The following is a 21,377-nucleotide window of genomic DNA, read 5'->3' on the forward strand; positions in this document are numbered from 1 at the left end:
TTGCCTCACACACAATTAGGCCAACCTCTGTTTGGCCTCTGCGTTATTACCGCGTTAGGTGTTTCATCGTTTGATTTATGTGCATTTAGATGCGTAAAATCGAAATTGCCCCCAACCATGCAATAAAAATAACATTTCACTGAAAGGGAAGCCTGTGGTACAGCCACAAACCTCTGTCCTCATATTTTCCTAAAACTCTAAAAAAAAAAAAATTGGCACTGTGTTTTTTTTTTTTTCTTTCTATTTTTCATTGAAATGATGTCTGTTTCTCCACGCTGGCCCTGGTGCAGGATATGAGCATGCTTTGCCATTGTCTCAATTTCCGGCACAGCGTCCGTCTCTTAGCTGCGTCTCTCCAGCCAGTGATTGGGTCTGACACCTGGTCTTTTGCGCTCGCCAGCACACCACCAAACACGTGATCCTCAATGTGGCCAAGTCTTGCTCGCAAGCTCAGGTTTGAGGTGATCCGTTCCCAGCATCGTGTAAAGTGCCAACTCCTGGGCATTCTCCCCGTTTGTCCCCACCCTTAGTGCTAGAAAACATGTCTCCTGTGTGCCACAATCAAACACTTTCTCCTCATCCCTATTGCCGATGTAATAGCATTATACTCTTCCATACTGTCATATGGAGGTGGATGATAAAGCACCAAGGGCTGCGCTAGCCAACTCAGGCCACGTTGTCACTGTCACCGGTCCTGTGTCCTGGGAGAGAAACCAGACTAGTGGACTCCTGAGTGCTCCCCTGGGTGTGTTTGACCCCCAGGCTGGCTAAAGGTGTTGCTCTGCGCAGATTTAAAGGGATAGTTCAACATTTGGGCAAATTGGCCCATTGCCTATAATTTTAGGAGTAGGTTTGTTGCCTTTTAATTGTTGGTGCAAGCTGTTTTTAGAACGGCAGAGCAGAGCCGCGAGCTGCTCCGAGCTATGCTACGGAGGCTAATGGAATTTCTTGGTTTCCATCTTCAAACTCATCAAATACACAATCCAACAACTCCAAAACGCACTGGTGGACAAGTTGTGACCTGCACATTCACCACACTATTAGATAATAACACAACGTTACGAGTCTCTGCATTTCCCTCTAAAACAACTCTGTCTCGTAACGTTCTGTTATTATCTCATAGCGTGGTGAATGTGCAGCTCACAACTTGTTCACCAGAGCGTTTTGGAGTTGTTGGATTGTGTATTTGATGAGTTTGATGAGGGAAACTAAGAAATCCCAGTAGACTCTGTAGCATAGCTCTGAGCAGCTCACGGCTCTGCTCCGCCGTTCTAAAAATAATCTTGCACCGACAACAAACCTACTCGAACTGACGGACTTGACGAGCAGTAGCACAGAAATAGAGGGGGCACCAGACTAGGAAAAGGCTAGGTGTGGTGTGTGTCTTGTTGAGTCGCCGTTCATGTTCCAGCGTAGTTTGAGTTGCTTTGTGCACCGATGTTTGCACAGACGTGGAAACTTAAACCGAGCTCTGCATTGCACTTACCAAACTATTTGATACATATTGTAATTTGTACATATGTTTTTTTGATTTTGGCTGATGGCATTTAGATAATGCAATAAGACGTCTGTTCCCTGTGTGGATGATTTTATGTTTTGTGTTTGTCTCTTAAAAAAAAAAAAAAGCCAAGGCATTTCATATTGCTGTAACAGAACCCCACATGGCATGTCTGTTGATTCACACTGTCGGCCAGCGATGTGGACGTCTAATCAGAATGGTTACCACTGACTTCGCCTCATCCCACCAGACATCTTGTGTTGTGTTGTTTTGTTGTGCATGCTGGTTCATTTTTTACAAGGCGCATATATATATATATTTACCTAGGCTCACAGATTGATTTGTTAGTGGCCAAACTGATTCATATACACCTTCAAGAAAATTCAGACTGATTTTCCAACCACATAGAGGTCTTGCAAACACTAGACAGGATGTGCTCTTCCACTTTTCTCTAGTACTCTAAACCTGATGTGTTAGACATCGAACTTTAAAGACATCTGCCTTGCATTTGGCCCAGGGTGTCACTGGTGAAACTTTTGAGTTTGTTGCACATTGTTCACATCATCATACAGAGTACTTTCCTTTTGATTTCACTTTATTTTGAAAGGGTCACACATTAAGAAACCCAATCTGTATTTCTGCAAATGTCATTTCATTTTAGAAAGATGTGAATGAGTTTGTTTTTTTCAAGTTTTTTTTTTCTTTTTTCATATTTATAATTTGTATTGTTCATGTCCTGTAACCTGATTTTTCTGTTTTCTGTCTAATGTAATTCATAGTCACTTTACCGTAGCCACGGCACTAATCACGCAGGCGTAATTATGTGCTGCTGCCAAGATTCATCCACCATCAACGTTGTAGTCTAACGTCATGATTTCTGATGTGTATATTAACTATTTTACTGAGTTTTTGGCGAGAGGCTGATGAAAATCTGCAAACGTGAATCTGCAAAAGGAAGGGATGTTGAAACTGAGTTTGTACGCATTTTTATTATGGCCTAACCAATGTCATGTTTTTTGCCACCACTCTCACCAAAGTGCTTGTTCCAAGAGAGCAGAGGGACGACTAACACCTGGTCTGTGACGGCCTGCCACTCTTTAATGTTTGTGTCTGAGAGAGAGAGAGAGAAAATCCTTTGAAACTGATGTCAATGTTAGCCAAATGACCACTCTGCTTCTTTTACATTTCCCATCGTGTGTCTGGAGTAAGGTGACGATCTTGAATTTTCTATCCTGTGGATTAATACTGGAAGTATAAGATAACCTTAGGTGTAGAGACAGTAGCTTTTCACATTTGATCATGTTTTGATTGATGACATTTTACATACATTTTAGTCTGTTTGTGTGGTGCAGTTGTACCCAGTTTAAAATAAATGCCTGCCTTAAAAGGTAGTCTGCTTTTATGTGGCTCTTGTTATATCCATCTCTGCCATTCATACACATTAACAAAAATCACACGAAATCGATGCAGATGTATGCCAAAAATATTTGTATTTGCATTTTTTTTAAAGACAGTGTGCATAGGAAGACAGCCATTGGAAACGAATACTGGAGGATCGAGGATTTATGCTCAACAGGATTCACTGTCACAGACTTTCCTGGGCAGAGGCACTGTGTGAAACCAGTAATTCTTGGAAAACAAAGTAAAAACATGTAAAGGTACATAGAGACCGCAGTGTGTGCTGAGCTAATGCTAAAATACTTGAATTGACTTCATCAATATAAACATGTTGCCAGCTTAGTGGCCTGGAAGCCAAACACATAATAATTAAACCCTCAACATTTATATGATTTAAGATCTTTGCATTTTAACATTCACTCGTTCGATCATTGTAAGAAAAAAATAAGTAAGTGACCTGACATGTTTGGTTGTTTCTGACTCTCACACCACAATGGATTGTGTAAAAAGCACCAATTCCGTTTTAGGAAGGGGCTGATGTGCATAAATGCTAAGTCAAACAGCTACAGTCAATGTCATTGGAGAATGCCGATCAAAGTGTGATGCATTCAACAATCTTATCGGTCTCCCCTGTGTGGCAGGAAATGCACACTAAGAGCATTACTCACTATAGACTGACACTGATATGATCGTTTATGCACATCAACCCAGAACTATTATAGTCCATTAGATTCTTGGATTCCAAGTATGCTCCCCTAAAAGAAGAGTAATCATCATTTTGCACAGGAAGCTTTCTGCAAGCATTCAGGTAAAATGGAACACGTGTCAATCGACACCGACACAGCAAAACAGGAAGCAAGTGCTGACAGGAATTCAATAAAAAAGGGGTGATGATGTGATAAGCAGAGGAATACGGTTACAGTACTGTAATGCTATCCATGAGATCATGGCAAAAATAATCAGAGGCAGGTCAGATGAATGCTTTCCGTCTTGTGCTTGGTGTGGACTGCTGCTCGTCCTCCGTCATGTCCACCTGAGATAAGGCCGGTTCACTTGTCGGAGGCGCGGATGTAGACCAGAGAGGACAGCAGCAGGAGCTCTGGTGGCTTGTGTAACAGGATCAGATTGTCGCTCCTCAGCCCGTCATAGTGCATCCAGCAGCCGTCTATCTGGAAGGCTGCGGAGTAGTGATGCTCCTCCTTGTTGAAGAGTGTGGCGCCCTCTAGTAAGTACCTGCAAAGACAAGAGCTCTTTACCACATACAGTACTGTCCAGGAAATAGTGCAGAGCAGTGAGGGGAAATAACATGTTTTCTCTGTGGTCCAGGAACAAATAGGTTTCAATGGCAATAATTTAACAATTAATGGATTTTTTTTCTCCTCTTTTTTTTCTTAATGTGACATAAAAACATTAAATTGAGATATTAGATTTAATTGGCTAATGAGTAGAAACTGAGAGCTGGATGTTTGAGTTATCTCTAACAAAATGACCTTGAGGTTGTGCTTTAATTAGCAGGAGCTTTAATTAGCTCTTTTTAAACAGAGCATCTTTCAGCTGAGGGATATTTCCAAAATTAGCTTTGTTTTCCTGTCCTGATGTAGAGACAGTCATGTCGTGTTGCTTTGACTTCACACACTTTCTTGCTATTTATAACTTTTCATATTCTACTGATTTTGTTGGATAATTATAATGTATGCTCTAGTCCAGAGGAATCTCATGATGGCACCACTTTGATGTACATAATAAACATGCAGAGGAGCTTTAGGTAATAACATATTTTCCTGTGATCTAATCAAATGACCAGCTACTACTGTTGTTTGTCTGTCTTCTGTGTCTCTAAAAATGGTTTTATATCCCTTTATAAATGCTGGGGATGTGCCTTTGTGCCAAAGCCGTAAAACTGCAGGTCAGTGCAGTGGAGGCTCATATGACGGTGGCTTGCACCACAGTGTGGCCAGAGCACGCCACTGTACACCAAGCCAGAGGAGACATGCTGAGTAGGTGCCCTACCTGCGCTGACAGAGAGCCAGGTGGTAAGGGACATAGGACAGCTCCTCTGACTTCCACTGCTGCATGTTGAGAATGACGAAGGGTGGGGGTCCATGGCAGAAAACCCTCTGAGAGAACTCCCTCAGACCATCACACCTGTTACCAAAAGATAATAATTGTATCAAGGAAGTGGAAAAAGACCAAAGTGGATTACAGGACGAGGAACGTCGTCCTCACGTCTCACCCCAGTTCTGAGCAGAGCAGGAGCTTGGGGCAGAAGAACTTGTCCACGGCCGACTGAATAGGGTCTCTGTGAGGCAGCTCGTGAGGAGGACTGGAGGTAAAATGTGAGAAATCAAAGTTACATTAACCATCAATCAACACTACACTCATCAGCTCCTTCAAAGACAGTTAAGGGTAGGTGGGGCAGCAATGCATGGATGTAAGGAGATTACTTTAATGTAGTAAGTCAGTGAGTGAAAATGAAGCCCTGTTTATGATTAGCAGACCTGAACTATACTGTATGTAGTACAATGTGTTGTAGTAGCAGGCATAAGCGAAGGCATAAGGCAACTAAGCACCTATGAGCAATTCACTTTTTAAAGCTATAGTGTGTAACTTTTATCAACCTCACCTGTTGAAAACCCTTAACTGTTGTTGTTGTTGCACATTTGCTGTTGCTGTTTATGTAAAACCCAAAATAAAAAGCAGATGATGAGTTTGCAGTAAATACACTGTCTATTGGTTAATTGTGTGTGGATAACATTCACTATCCCACTTAGTACTAGGCTATATTACTTTTAGCTGAATTTGGTACCATTTCAGATTAAAATCCATAGATGGGCTAAGATGATGGCATTTAGATAATGCAATAAGACGTCTGTTCCCTGTGTGGATGATTTTATGTTTTGTGTTTGTCTCTTAAAAAAAAAAAAAAAGCCAAGGCATTTCATATTGCTGTAACAGAACCCCACATGGCATGTCTGTTGATTCACACTGTCGGCCAGCGATGTGGACGTCTAATCAGAATGGTTACCACTGACTTCGCCTCATCCCACCAGACATCTTGTGTTGTGTTGTTTTGTTGTGCATGCTGGTTCATTTTTTACAAGGCGTATATATATATATTTACCTAGGCTCACAGATTGATTTGTTAGTGGCCAAACTGATTCATATACACCTTCAAGAAAATTCAGACTGATTTTCCATTTTTGTCAACCTCACCTGTCGAAAACCCTTAACTGTTGTTGTTGCACATTTGCTGTTGCTGTTTATGTAAAACCCAAAATAAAAAGCAGATGATGAGTTTGCAGTAAATACACTGTCTATTGGTTAATTGTGTGTGGATAACATTCACTATCCCACTTAGTACTAGGCTATATTACTTTTAGATGAATTTGGTACCATTTCAGATTAAAGCAGAAGTAAGTGATATATTTGTGTTAATATAAGTCTTAAATAGTTATATCTTCCGACAGCAATCACTTACATAGAGTGTTTGGTCTGAAACACGGGTCTGTCAGTCACTCTGCTCTGCTCTGAGCCCAGGAGAAAACATTTATCGTATCCTACAGTTTTTATCCAATGAGGAGAGAGAACGGCATGCAGGGCTGTGTGTGCAGCCAAGGGACGCCGTGAATGTGGCGACGTAGCGACGAGGACTGTTATGGTGCGTTCAAGGAAACTCGTATTTTTCCGACCGTGAAGTCGTACCAGTTCGATCTGGTACGAGTTCACGGGTCGGAAGTTACGAGTGGCCGTTATAGTGACTTTCACCGGTAAAACAGGTCGGAAAAACACGAGTGGGTTGCCTGGAACGCTACAAAGTCGTAAGTTGTGACTTGAAGCTGTAATTTACGATTTCAAAAGCCTGCCTGGAACGCAGCATTAGCGAAAACGACCGGATCGCTTACTTCTGCTTTAAAATCCATAGATGGGTTAAAATAAAAACATGCCAGGCTAGGATGATGATTCATAATGATAGATTAGAAAAATGAAATAAGTGTAAAGTAGGTGTGTAAATGATCAATAATCAGTATTATTGGCAGTAGTAGAGCCCCCCCCCCCCCCCCATAATTTTTTGCTTTGGGCCCCGTGCAGACTCGGGCGGCCCTGTGTAATAGTAGTAGTAGTATGTACAGCAGCCACCCCGCATCAAGAGACTGACAACAGGAAGAAGTTGCCTTCAGCACACGTTTTGCAGCATCAGGACATCTCACTGCCTGTGTGCAGTATACCTGATGTTAGGGGTGGGCGATGTGGCGATATTAGATCGTGAAGGATTAGAGCGTGTAGACGATCTGCCAAAGTGCAGAGATCGTAGGATCGTCTGGGGCTCATTCTATAAACTGCAGTTCTGTGCTGCAAAGCGCAAACAAAGGACATTTGCAAAGTTTGCTAAAAGAGATAACAACAGTTACTTTAGTTTGTATTTTTATTTGACCCTTTTCAATCAGCTATTTAGTGTTTTGATACTTAAAATCCTGTTAAAATGACTGTGTTGAATAAAACAGTAATGTCTTCATTGATATTTTACTTTCATGTTTATTGAAAGCTACCTTTTATGTTGCAAGAGTCCACTTTATCAGAGTGTTGTTGTTTACCTTTTACTATGTTTACGTTGTTTGCACATGTTGGCAAAACTGCAACTATTTAGATTAAAATCTGTTCAGAAAGGTTCTTTGGCCTAAATTGTCTATTTTTCCTTTTTTCGATTTAAGATCGTGATGAAATCGAAATCGTGACTTCATTTTTAAAAATATGATATTTTTGCCTCATCGCCCACCCCTACCTGATGTTGATGGTGGTCTTGATGAACTCCTGGAAGCGGGCCGGGCAGCTCCAGTCGGTGCACAGGCTCTCCTGCATGGTGGACATGAGGCTCTCCAGGTTCTCCGTGAAGTTCTCGTGCTCGTTGCCGAACAGGTCGATCTCCAGGGCGGCCTGGTGGATCTCTGAGCGGTACTGTCTTTTGGACATCCGGTCCCAGATCCACAGCATCTTCACTGTGGTGTAATCGCAGGAGTCCATCAGGTAGAGGAAATACTCCACGAACGGCCTGCCCAGGAAGACGGCCAGCTCCCGGGGGAAGCCCTGGTTGTCCCGCAGGATCACGTACAGGATCATGAGGAAGCCGTCGATGGTGCAGGTGTTCTTCAGGTGGATCTGGACGTACAGCGGGGTGCACGATATGGCCTTCCGCCCCGCCTTGATGGTAAAGACGCCACCCCACGGGAGCACGGGCCTCCAGAAGGAGCGGTCCTCCTCGTCATTGTTGTTGATGGAGGCGCGGATTTCCTCAAACAGAGTCTTAGACCTACAGAGACGGCATGCATGTGAGTTAGCAGCAGGAGGTGGGCTGTGTGGGTGTGGGTGTGGACGAGGTTTAGGTTGTGGGACGGCGGCTTTGGCATGAACGTAAACAGACGCTGTGTGCAAGTAGTTAGTTAGCCTACTACAGCGACAAAACAAAACCAGCCCCGCAGTGTCAGTGGTGCGTTCAGGGAACAGACAGAGAACAAAGTCTGTCGAGTTTAACATTTAACGAGTAACCAGCCACTCACCTCTCGAAGTGGAGGCTGTTGTCTGTGGTAGAAACTCTCGTGTGCAGGTCCTCGGTGGCGTTCAAAACACTGAATCTACTCTCCATACTGTAGCTCCCCGTGTGTCCTCATGTCTCACACCGCCCTGGAGGCCAGGTGATGGTGTTTTCTAGCCCGGTCTACAGACTATCTGAAGACGACACCTTCCCAGCGGGCAGGTTTGGCCCATACAAACACTGCTGTGGTTTTTCTTTTTGACGGATAATCACAGGGGTGTGTGGTGTGTAAACACGGTGCTGCCCCCTCCTGCTTCACGGCGTACACGGCGCCCCGCCCCGCCCACCCCCCTGTGTGGGTGGTTCAGTTGGCAAAATGTCCTTTTTGGATTTATAAAGAGTGACGCTCCAGCTGAAAAAGAATATTTTTTAATTAATCTCATTTTAATTCTTGCAAAGTTTTATATCCACAAGTGTAAATTTGCCAAAGTAAAACCCATTTTTTGTGTTTTCATGAAAGAACTGGAGGTGTATTTCAAGTCAGTTTCCTCTGTTAATAACAAGAAAGCTATCAAAACTATAAATCTGTGCTCCCACTTTAATATCTTTAATTCAATTTAATTTCCATTGCTCATATCCCCTGGTGTGTCTTACTTTTTTTCTTCTCCTTTTTATTTTATTTATTTATTTTACTATTATTTATTTCTATTTATGTATGTTTTTATTTTATTGTCACGTCTATTTGTTATCCAATTGTTACTAATATGATGCTCATGGTTTTATGCACTATTTATGTATTTTGTAAAGCAAAAATAAAGTTGTTATAAAAAAAAAAAAAAAAGTGGGTGGTTCAGTCGAACGTTGAACCCTATTGGTCAACGGCGCCTTCTAGCGTGTTGACGCTGGTATCTGATTGGCCCTGAGACCCGACTGTCCCCGCCCCCCGCCGCTGTCACTCCTACTAGCGCTACGTCAGACGCTATTCCTGAAAGTTATTACGCGGCTTTTTGGCGGCAGCCCCGTGCCTGTGAATGGGAGCTACGCCGACGCCTACGCTTACGACGCGCTGAGAACAAACTAAAGTTTTTGGAAGTGCTCACCGCGCTCCTCTTCACGTCAGGAGAGTGTGCAGGAGAAGCAGCACAGCAGCTCACACAGCACCGACTTCACGGCTCTGAAGATGTCCGCTCAAATCATCAGTGGGAAGGAGGTTTCAGCGTAAGTATCTACATTTATCCTCCACGTTAATGCATGCACAGATAGATAGATAGATAGATAGATAGATAGATAGATAGATAGATAGATAGATAGATAGATAGGTGTACAGTAACGTGTCTGTGTGCTGGCTAACTACGCAGCTAACTAGCCACCAGTTACAGTAACTTCATGGCCAAAGTTACAGGTCACATGGGGTCACGGTCACCAACTCTTCCTGTGTTTAAGCCCAGGACCAGGTCCACGTGCAGCTGTACTGAGCTGAGAAAGTGATTTCACTGTGAAGTTTCATTTAGTAATAGGTGGCGCTGTGCTGGCCACGTGAATGAAGTGTGCCAGCAGTTGTCACCGATGTTGGTGTTAAACCATCAGAGAACTCAGACTGGACTTGCAGACCTTGCAGACCTGGTTCCTGACAGCATGTGGGTCTGCAGACTGTGTTGATTTTCAGAGTCCTAACAAGATGATGATCCATTAGGTCGCTGAATCAAAAACAATGGGCTGAATGGTTGTAAATGCTGCAGTATTATGTAACAGTGTGTGTGTTAGGGGGAGGTTGATATGATCTTTGCCCTGCTGCTCCAGTGATTTCATCACAAAGTGAGCTTGAGGTAGACCTGTGAAACTTATCAACCCCAAACTAATATTTTATTTACACTTCTTTTAATATTACAGTTCAGTCTGCAACTCATTTCAATATGTTTCTCATAGTCCAGAGTTTGGCTGAATCCAAACAGCTGATTGCTTTATTACTGCCTCAGAGACACAACTGCCCCTTCACCTTAAAAGTCCTGGATGTGTAGTTGCATGTGCCTGTCACAAGACATGGCAGCCTGCACCCTGTTAGCAGCCCCTCACCCTACTCATTAGTTCAATTATTTGATGCAACACCATTAGTCTGTGCAGTGCAGCCTCTCTGTAGCGTGACAAAGCTGACGTACCATGGACTGTGCTGCCGGACAAGTGAACTTTTACAGACTGACGCAAGCTCCTTCTTTCATGAAATGTAGTTGAGAGGATTATGGCACTGGTTGATCAGTGACTAGGAATTCTTTTATCGGCTGTCGTTGCGATAAGGACTCTTGTTATGCTACAATATGCAATAATGATTAGTTTCGTGACATTTATCTTCTCTCCTAGAAGCAACATGTTGCAGGTTGGGTGGAAAAGAATGAACAAACTTTAATAATAGATCTGTATTTTGTATTGTTTAGCAGTAAACCATTTAAAATGTGTATTGTTTCTTTATTTCTTTGCAGTATAAAGAGCAAAGATAGTTGCTTTTGCAGATTATCACTGAATAGACTGATGATTTTTGGATATGGAAAATATATTTTTGAGTATAAAGCTCTACTCTGTGAAAGGTCACATAGGTCAAATAGCATTACTTAAAAGGAAGTTCTAATTGGTGTCACTGCATTGTGTCACGCACACATAATCACTCCCGTAGTGTGTTTCATCATCCCTGCAGATGAAGTTCATGTGATGCTCAAAAGGTGCTGTGTTTTAATCCAGATCTGTAGAGTAGGTTAGAGTTTTAAACATGACCACCAGTCCATCATTGAGCTTTTTGTCTAACTCTCATTCTCAGTTGAGTTGATATGAAAGGTCCACAAAAAAATACTCAGTGTTGATAACGGATATTAAAGATTTAAAAATAAAATAGATTTGAATAGCTGCAAATTGATTCCCAAGGTCCACCTACCTTTGTGTCTGCTCCTTTCATTGATCCAGTTGACTGTGGTGTTGATTGATGAGATCAGCTACAAGTGAAACAAACGATTGGATTCTGTCCCCCAGTCTCCTGACCAGTAAATTAATAAAGACCAAGATAAGACACATCTCTTGAAGTGAGTCCTATCTGATGTCCTGGTTTTGCCTGTGCCAGGATCCATGGCAGGGGACTGAAAAATGATCTCAACACAAGATAACCAGATGGCCCGTGTTGTAACCATTCAGAGGAAAGAGAATGGGTTATGTTTGTGGCTTTAGTGCCATATGGTCCTTAAACCTTCTGTTTTATGATGCTCCAACACAGATTTACAGCTCAGAGGGATTTATCCAGTCTCTTTTGCTTCTCAGGCAGGTGAGGGAGCGTCTGAAGAAGGATGTGGAGCAGATGAAGCTTCAGGACCCCAACTTCAGACCTGGGCTGGTGGTCTTACAGGTAAGTGCATGATGGGATTGTTCCTGGGTCATTGCTCCATCTGTATGGCAGAAGGCCTCTTCCTTCATACACCACATGTCTCTGCAGGTTGGAGACCGTGATGATTCAAATTTGTACATCAGCATGAAGTTGAAGGCAGCGGCAGAGGTAACCAGACATTTGCACGCAATATGTATAATTATACTTGTATTATAGGTGGTAGTAGGTACATGTGGTTGACCCTGAGTCTCTGATTGTTTTTGAATGCAGATTGGAATTAATGCCACACATATGAGACTTCCCAAGACAGCAACAGAGGAAGAGGTGAGGACTTTTATTTATCTGTATATAGAGTTAAACATCCACCATCTGATTTTTGTCCTAGTGCAAACGGCTTCATGTGCACCTGAGAGTGTAAAGATCTCTCTTTCTCTCTCTGTCTGTAGGTTCTTCACAGTATCACAGAGGTGAACGAGAACTCGTCCATCCACGGCCTCATCGTGCAGCTGCCCTTAGACTCTGTTCACAAGATGGACACAGAGAAGGTCACCAACGCCGTGGCCCCAGAGAAAGATGTGGACGGGTGAGAATACGCGTAAACTCGCCTCTCAATGCTTTTTGATCTGTCGACAGTTCATCTAAATGGTGATATTTGATGTATTCCTCTGTGTTGTGATGCTTTTGCTAGGCTAACCAGCATAAATGCAGGGAAGCTGTCTCGCGGGGACCTGGGCGACTGCTTCATCCCCTGCACGCCGAACGGCTGCATGGAGCTGATCAGTCAGACTGGTAAGCACAGACAGTAACGCTTTAAAAGAAAGAACAGAATCGGAAATGATTGGGGCGTCGCATTGCTCTTTGCTGCATGTCATTCCCCCTCTCTCTGTCTCCCCATTTCCTGTCTCTCTCCAACTTTCCTGTCCATTAAAGGGATAGCTCACCATTTTTGGCAAATTGGCCCATTGCCATAATCCCTATAGTTTTAGGAGTAGGTTCATTACCTGTAATTGTCAGTGCAAGCTTTTTTTTAGAACGGCGGAGCAGAGCCGTGAGCTGCTCAGAGCTACACTACTGAGGCTCATGGGATTTCTTGGTTTCCCTCATCAAACTCATCAAATACACAATCCAACAACTCCAAAACGCTCTGGTGGACAAGTTGTGACCTGCACATTCACCACGCTATGAGATAATAACGGAACATTACGAGACAGTTGTTTACGAGTTGTTTTCGAGGTAAATTCATACAAAACCGCTGATGCACGTTCCCATCGGGGGCAATTTTTCATCAAGCAGTCTCTGCATTTGCATAAATCTGCATATAATTAAAGGTAACAAGCCTACTCCTAAAACTATAGGGATTATGGCAATGGGCCAATTTGCCAAAATGTTGAACTATCCCTTTAAAGGCATAAAAGCCCCCAAAAAATACTAAAAAGAATGAATAGAAGAATAGCTACTTTATTGTCATTCAAAATACACAGTGTGCATAGAAGAATTGAATTGATCATGATCTCTCTGAAGGACTGACGGATTGACTGCCTCTCTGCAGGTGTATCTGTGGCAGGGAAGAGGGCGGTAGTGCTCGGCCGCAGTAAGATCGTCGGCGCTCCGATGCACGACCTGCTGCTGTGGAACCACGCCACCGTCACCACCTGCCACTCTAAAACCGCTGATCTGCCTGGAGAGGTACTGTATGAGAGCAGCACCCTCAGTGGGGGTGTGTCTCACAGCATCAGAGAGGCTTTACCTGGAAAACGTACAAAACATCACAGAATCAGTGTTTTAACACAACCTGATGCTGGTTTACACTCCGTTGGTCTCAACATTGTTTATTGTTTATTGTTTATTGAGGATCCCCATTAGCCGACGAACAAACGCCAGGCTAGTCTTCCTGGGGTCCTTTTCAAAAGTACAAAATAAAATAATAATACACAGATCCAGTTACAAAACATACACAGATCCAGTTACAATAAAAAGAAAGGATAAAGGAAAAGAAAAAGATAGTTCTCAAAATAATAAAATAAAATAACAATACACAGATCAAGTTACAAAACATACACAGATCCAGTTACAATAAAAAGAAAGAAAAAGGGAAAGAAAGAGAAAGTTCTCAAAATGATAACATGAAAGATTAACTCTTAAGTGTAAAAAGTGACTTTACATGTTTCTTAAATACTTTTTTACTGGGAATGGTCCTAATATTTAAATGAAGAGTGTTCCATAACGAAATGCCTCTATATACAGTACAACAGTGCTTTTCATTGAATTAGTTCTTGGTCGTGGTAATGCAAGTAGACCTTGAGTTGAAGCTCTGGTGCTGTAGTGGTGAACATCAGCTTTATAACCAATCTGATTAAAAAGATCTGTAGGATACTTATTATGAATAATGTTTCGAATAAATCATCCAACATCCAGGTGGGGAAGGCAGACATCCTGGTGGTCGGCATCGGTAAAGCCGAGATGGTGAAAGGAGAGTGGATCAAGAAGGGAGCGGTGGTCATCGACTGCGGCATCAACCACATTCCAGGTCCGACTACGTCTGAGGTTTCTCAGTCCACTGGAGTCACGGCACACCTGAGTCGTAACCGAACGTTTCACTCTGTGTGTTTCAGATGAGACTAAAGCCAGCGGGAAGCGGGTGGTGGGGGACGTCCACTACGCCTCAGCTAAGGAGCAGGCTGGGTTCATCACCCCTGTGCCTGGCGGCGTTGGACCTATGACTGTGGCCATGCTGATGGCGGTAAGGTCATGAAGCACACTCTATGTCAGTGGTTCTCAAAGTGGGGTCCGGGGACTTTTTCTCAAAGTTTTACCACATTTTTCCCCCCAGAAATTTCTTGACATTTTTCAAAAAATTCATGCCATTGGCAGTAATTTGAACGTATACTGACTTAAAATATTTGTGTATTTCTGCTGTTTGTTTCAAAATTTTGTCCAATGGGGGGTCCCTGGTCTAATTTGTGTCAGTTTAGGGGTCCTTGATGTAAAAAAGTTTGAGAACCACTGCTCTATGTGACCATTAAAACATGTTGTAATATTTATTCAACCAGCTTTTTCAGTCTTACTAATACTGTGTGTGTGTGTGCGTGTAGAACACAGTGCTGAGTGCAAAGCGCTTCCTGGAAGGACATCAACCAGGGAAGTGGAGCATTTCTTACACCAAACTCAACCTGCAGAAGCCAGTGCCAAGGTTTGTGTCCTCATGTCCCCGTCCTCTCAGTCGTGGTGCGGCCTATAACCGCCCCACAGTGGCTGCAGTGTTTGTTAAATTCAATAAACCGCATGAAAGAGGAGTCCGCTGAAAACCATGAATTCTTTTGCTCAGATTTTGTGTGTTGTCTTTGTTGCTCCAACAGCGACATCGTCATCTCTCGCTCCTGCGTGCCCAAACCCATTGACCGTATGGCTAAAGAGGTGGGCCTGCTCTCTGACGAGGTGGAGCTCTATGGCAAGACTAAGGCCAAGGTCCAGCTGAATATCATCAAACGCCTGCAGAGCCAACCAGATGGCAAATATGTGGTGGTCACTGGGTATGCTGTCCACTCTCCACTCTAATGAACCCATTGTTTCTCCTTTCATTTTTCTATCTAATAATAAGCAGTAATAAAACTCAGAAGTTTTCCCAAACTGTTACTTTTAAGTTACACACATGAATCTGCTGCAGATACCTTCTGACATCTGCTGCTTATATTTTCTGTCTGTAGCATCACACCCACTCCTCTGGGTGAGGGGAAGAGCACCACCACCATCGGCCTGGTGCAGGCCCTGGGAGCCCACATGAACGTCAACGTGTTTGCGTGTGTCCGACAGCCCTCTCAGGGGCCCACATTTGGGATCAAAGGTGAACTTTGGAATAATGTAGACTCAGTAAGAGGCTGTAGGTCACAAGCCGTTGAAATGTACATTTTAGAGTCCGGCACTGGTTCATGTGTCTGTACTTCTGTCTTCTGTCTGCAGGTGGTGCTGCAGGAGGTGGATACTCTCAAGTCATTCCAATGGAGGAGGTAGATTTGAAGTTAGAAACTATGCTGATTGCATGTAAATGTAAATGTAAATACAGAATTAAATTCAATCTGTTCTTTTTTTTATTTAGTTCAACCTGCATCTCACTGGTGACATCCACGCCATCACAGCCGCCAACAACTTGGTGGCTGCTGCCATCGATGCCCGCATGTTCCACGAGGCCACACAGTCTGACAAGGTGGGTTCACCCTTTATATCAGTTTTTTTGTTTGAAAAAACAAAACAAAACACAGTTAATAAACAGATTCTACCTGTTGTGTCTCTCTCTCATAGGCTCTGTACAACCGCTTGGTGCCGCTCAGTGGAGGACAGAGGAAGTTCTCCCCCGTCCAGATCAACAGACTGAAAGTAAGTGAATTCATACACCTCCTTTATCCTGTCCCTGCATTTCCTGTCAGTCTCTGCTGCCTTATAAAAAAAAGACACAAAAAATTACCCCGGAAAATGTTGAACCGAATAAAATCAGCCTCTAACATCTACATTTCCTGTGTTATTATAGAGACTGGGCATCGATAAGACTGATCCCTCCACCCTGACTGAAGAGGAGATCACCCGTTTCGCCCGCCTGGACATCGAGCCGAGCTCCGTCACCTGGCAGAGAGGTATGACCAGTCCTCCTGTCTCTTCATGTCTTGTGCCTCAGTGTGTCTGCTGTGTATTGGCTCCAGCCTTATGCACAACTCATATAACATTCATATGGTGTTTGTGTCCCACCTCAGTGTTGGATACAAATGATCGATTCCTGAGGAAGATCACCATCGGCCAGTCTCCAACTGAAAAAGGATACACCAGAGAGGTGAAAAGAAACAATAGATAATAATAGATTTCTTCTTCTTTTTTTTTTTAAAATATTGCCCACTGTATCTAGATGATGGTTAGTTGTCTTGGTTTCTTATACATTTTTATATATTTCGTTGAGTCTTTAAACGTTTTTACAAATTTTGTAATGTTTTTTTTAACTTATATGTAGAATTCTGCACTTTATCAGTACAGTAGGTCTTTTTCATACCGCTGCTAGCACGAATTAATACATCAAATCACATTCAGCAAGGCCCACTATTATTAACTTTGCTGCCTCCCAGTGGTAGCACTGTGACACTGTGACAAACTGAAGCTCAGATAGGAGATTCTGCACTAGGTGGACTGAACAATTTGATCGCAGAGTTGAGCCAAGACGGAAAAATTTGTCTTTGTCCTCCAGGCCCAGTTCGACATCACCGTGGCCAGTGAGATCATGGCGGTGCTGGCTCTCACCAGCAGCCTGCAGGATATGCGTCTGCGTCTCGCCAAGATGGTGGTGGCCACCAGCCGCAGCGGACAGCCCATCACCACAGAGGACCTGGTCAGTGTCCCACGGTCCTCCTCATAGCCCCGCCCTCTGTTATCAGCATCAGTGGAACGAGGCTGCTCTAATGTGCTGTTTCTACTTTGCAGGGTGTGTGCGGGGCTCTAACTGTGCTGATGAAAGACGCGGTGAAGCCAAACCTGATGCAGACTCTGGAGGTTGGTGAAACAGTGTACACACACTAACATGTACAGAGTTTCATGGTAGCACTCAGATCTTTCAGCAACAGATGGTTTTACAGTTTGTAATTTTCTGTCGATTTCTAAATATGATTCTGAAGGTTATTGTTGTTGGTTTTTAAGTGGTTCTATTGATTATTTTGCTAAATTGTTCTGGATTTAAACTTGTGTGTGTGGACAGTACCTTGAGTTATCACATACATCCCATCCTCAGGGAACCCCTGTGTTTGTCCATGCGGGGCCCTTCGCCAACATTGCCCATGGCAACTCCTCCATCCTGGCTGATAAAATAGCTCTGAAGCTGGTTGGGCCTGAGGGCTTTGTGGGTAAGTGAGTAAATGGCTGATTTATAGTCGCTGCTTTTAGTAATATAAACATTATTCTACCTGACCCAGAACAGCACTGCTGCTCCAGCTGTAGATGCTTTGTTTATATTGTTTACACATGTTTACTGTACAAATATTATATTGCAGTCAGACTTTATTCTGTATTCTCCACATCTGTTGCTCTTCTCTTCATCTCACACCCTGTCGATCATCTCCAACAGTGACTGAGGCTGGTTTCGGTGCCGACATCGGCATGGAGAAGTTCTTCAACATCAAGTGCCGCTACTCAGGCCTGAGGCCTCATGTGGTGGTCTTGGTGGCTACTGTCCGAGCCCTGAAGATGCACGGAGGTGGACCAACGGTGAGCTTGCTTATGTTTTACAAAAGTGGAATAGGTAAAAGAAAGAAAAAAAGAAAAAAAATTGTATATATTTTGTTGTGTTCATGTTTTCATTGACAGAGTTATTGGCTTCGCAATAAAAGCTTATGCTTCCGTAAAATACAGTGTCAGTTATTTGAAGTAAAACGCTCCCTATATCTTTTGTTCAGGTCACTGCTGGGATGCCACTGCCAAAGGAATATGTGGAGGAGGTAAAGCCAAATGTTGTTTACTTTAAATGATAATGTGTTGCTGAGCTGTAGATGAACATACTGTGTATGGAGCCTGAGCCTCAGCTGCTCACTGGGTTAATCACATATCAGCATGCAGTTCATTTTAAAAAGCTGTCTGTAAACACTTAATATCGTTCACATAGCGTACATTTATGTGACCTGAGATTTGATGTTAGCGGTTTGCTGGTAGACTTACTGAAGTGTGTTTGTTGTTTGTGTGTCTGCGTAGAACCTTGAGCTTCTGGAGAAAGGCTGCAGCAACATGAGGAAACAGATTGAGAACGCACAGCACTTTGGTGTGCCTGTGGTGGTGGCTGTCAATGCTTTCAAGTGAGTCATGCATGGTGATTTGTTGGAAACAAAAGCCTAAAATGGTATTTATATTATTTATATTTCACTTAAAGTTGCAGAAATTCATAGTTGCATAATATCAATGGATTCGCCACATTATCAACCAACCCAGGAGTCTCAACCATGATGAGACTTTTATAAACCTTTTGTGCCATAACTACTATTTCCATTGAGCGTTGTTTGTAAGCTGCTGGGCATCAAATAGCAGATCAGAGCTCAAACAGAGAGAGACTTTTGGGCTTGGATCCATCAGAACCTCCAGCATTGTTCATATCTGCTGAATGTGTAGGCAGCTGCTGACATATCAATAACCTCATGAGGTCAAGCACGACATTGTTTACAGCTTGTTTTTGCTGCCCTCAAGTGGTCAAAAATGAATTATAACAGACTTTTAAAGCAGGAATGACATGAATGAGTGAATCTTCTTTCCTTCCTTTCTCATATCGAGAAATGATGACCTTGCTTGAGGCAGAGAGGTTTTGTGTCAGTGAGGAGATTAGCAGTGTGTTACTTATTGTTGACATGGAGGAAACATTCGTCATGCCTCTGCTGTGCTGACCCTCCTGCAGGAACGACACCGAGGCTGAGCTGGACTTGGTGTGCAGCGTGGCTAAAGCTGCAGGAGCCTTTGACGCCGTGCGGTGCTCCCACTGGGCCGAGGGCGGAGCCGGAGCCGTGGCCCTGGGTAAAGCCGTCCAGAGGGCCTCCGAGGCCCCCAACCATTTTAAGTTCCTCTATGATTTGGAGGTATGGGCCCGAATTCAACTGCTTAACTGTAGTCCACTGCTCAGATAGAAACAGTATTTCAATTGAATTAGTATCAAACATGTATGTTGTTATTGTTTTTCACTTATATATATACAGGTATTGAAAATATGCACATTTTGGTTTGCAGACATGTCCAGTAAAGGACGACACTGACGCTATGTATTTCTGATTCCACTTCAGCTCCCTATTGCTGACAAGATCCGAATAATTGCCCAGAAGATCTACGGAGCAGATGATATTGAGCTTCTCCCAGAGGCCCAACGCAAGGTGGAGCTCTACACCAAACAGGTCAGCAACCGTCTGCGTTTGTGTTGTTGTTGTGTGTCAGAGCTCTGTTGTCGGTGGCGGCCAGCAGCAGAGAGGCTTTAATCAGATGGAGACTGAATAGGCCTTTGTGTCGTCTTTTGCCCCCAGGGTTTCGGCGGTTTGCCAATCTGCATGGCCAAGACTCACCTGTCGCTCTCACATGAGGCAGACAAGAAGGGTGTGCCCAAAGGGTTCGTCCTGCCAGTCCGAGACATCCGAGCCAGCGTGGGCGCTGGATTTCTCTTCCCACTGGTTGGCACGGTAAGCTCACATTCACACGGAACAAACGGCGCCTCACGCACGCTGCCAGGTTTGGCCCAGATTTGTGTCTGGGAAACACTCGTAACACAGGGAGGCACCATCTTTTTACATGAATCAGCCTCTCTCATGGAGCTGGGTCCTACTCAACTGTCTGAATCTTTTCATTTAAATAACAAACAAATCACATGACCTCACACACCAAAGACACTGTGTACTTACTGCGTAGAGTAGAGGCTAAGTGGTGAATCTGTACGCTTGGAAAATATAACAATTATGTTTCTGAAATGTTCCAGTTGCTGTGTTACTGTCAACTAGCAAACTGTTTAACCCAGCATGACAGTCCAAGTGATGGTGTTATTCTTCATTAATCAGCACTTTTCCAGCTTGACACAAAAGTTGCATTGTGTGACAAAGAGTGTTTGAGGACAGTGACCGGTCAGATTTTCTTTGACAGTGTCTGTCTCTTTCTCCCAGATGCCCACCATCCCTGGTCTGCCCACCAGGCCTTGTTTCTATGACATTGACCTGGACCCTGAGACCGAGCAGGTCAATGGACTGTTCTAAGTCAGGACTGTGCCATGGTACGGGGGGCGAGGGAAGATGCACGTGTATGAATCACATCAGACGTCGGTGGTCACAGATCATACATTAATATTGCTCTGTCCTCTCTTTCTCAGTGTACAGTTGTGGCCCTCCCTTACTGAGCCCTAATGAAATGTGATGGACTAATGACTGGAAGTGCCTCGAGCTCGTCTGCTGGTGCTTCTTCTTTGTTGTTTTTCACTCAGACACTGACATCTGTAAATAATTGATTTGACTTTGCCCAGAGGGCGGCTGATGGGCGAATCAAGGAGCTTAATAAATCACAGAACCATTAATTCCCCAGAGATGGAAAATCTGTGACAGACATTTTGTAAGAGGAAAGTGTCTTTAGTTAGTTACTATGTCCACTGCACATAATCAAACCCCACTTCTGTTTCCACTTTCTAAAACTTCAAATGACTTTAATGAACAAGGCTCAAAAGTGTCTTGTATAAACTAGTTGTGTGTGTTGTGTTTTGTATGCACCACACCAGCATCATCTCCTCCAGGCTGCTGCTTTCAAAAAGTCAACTTATAAAATGTTTGATCATTTTTGTGTCAAGTTTTCTGGTTGTAGCCTTCACCCTTCTCTCTTGAATGCCATATGTCAGGAACTGCTCAATGGAATCACTTCAGATTTGACACAAACATTCGTGCTTGGGCTTCACAATGATGTGATATTTTTGGGTGGTCTAAGGTTAAAGTTCAAGGTCATTGTGACCTTATACTATATGTTTTTGGCGGCCAAGAATTCCTACACACTAATGACACAACTTGAATTCAAAACTTCACTGTGACATCAAACACTGTAACTCAGGACAGAAGATTAGGGCTGCAGCT

General features: G+C 43.4%; 2 protein-coding genes across 3 annotated transcripts; one reads left to right on the plus strand and one right to left on the minus strand.

Moving 5' to 3' along the window:
- Nucleotides 1-3,485: 3,485 nt before the first annotated feature.
- On the minus strand, nt 3,486-8,736 carry dorip1 (dopamine receptor interacting protein 1). Its single transcript, XM_085767345.1, has 5 exons — nt 8,449-8,736; nt 7,677-8,201; nt 5,130-5,219; nt 4,907-5,041; nt 3,486-4,129 (listed from the first exon to the last, which is right to left on the minus strand). The coding sequence occupies exons 1-5, from the start codon at nt 8,532-8,534 to the stop codon at nt 3,946-3,948; spliced, it is 1,020 nt and encodes a 339-aa protein (XP_085623471.1). The 5' UTR covers nt 8,535-8,736; the 3' UTR covers nt 3,486-3,945.
- A 793-nt stretch (nt 8,737-9,529) lies between these two features.
- On the plus strand, nt 9,530-21,068 carry mthfd1b (methylenetetrahydrofolate dehydrogenase (NADP+ dependent) 1b). Of its 2 annotated transcripts, none has more exons than XM_085767347.1 (28): nt 9,530-9,641; nt 11,721-11,805; nt 11,893-11,952; nt 12,055-12,108; nt 12,231-12,367; nt 12,473-12,573; nt 13,334-13,470; nt 14,200-14,311; nt 14,397-14,524; nt 14,877-14,974; nt 15,141-15,314; nt 15,489-15,625; nt 15,742-15,788; nt 15,878-15,985; nt 16,081-16,155; nt 16,307-16,409; nt 16,527-16,603; nt 17,009-17,149; nt 17,242-17,310; nt 17,546-17,657; nt 17,879-18,018; nt 18,207-18,248; nt 18,499-18,599; nt 19,190-19,367; nt 19,569-19,676; nt 19,803-19,955; nt 20,430-20,536; nt 20,633-21,068. In XM_085767347.1, the coding sequence occupies exons 1-27, from the start codon at nt 9,604-9,606 to the stop codon at nt 20,517-20,519; spliced, it is 2,805 nt and encodes a 934-aa protein (XP_085623473.1). In that variant the 5' UTR covers nt 9,530-9,603; the 3' UTR covers nt 20,520-20,536; nt 20,633-21,068. The 2 variants fall into 2 exon arrangements, with proteins under 2 accessions (XP_085623473.1, XP_085623474.1); XM_085767348.1 differs by having other exon boundaries at nt 20,430-20,542; nt 20,631-20,842.
- The last annotated feature ends 309 nt before the right edge of the window (nt 21,069-21,377 follow it).

Source organism: Trachurus japonicus, chromosome 22, assembly GCF_045865225.1.
Source record: "Trachurus japonicus isolate A0001 chromosome 22, Traja_1.0".
NCBI lineage: Eukaryota > Metazoa > Chordata > Actinopteri > Carangiformes > Carangidae > Trachurus > Trachurus japonicus.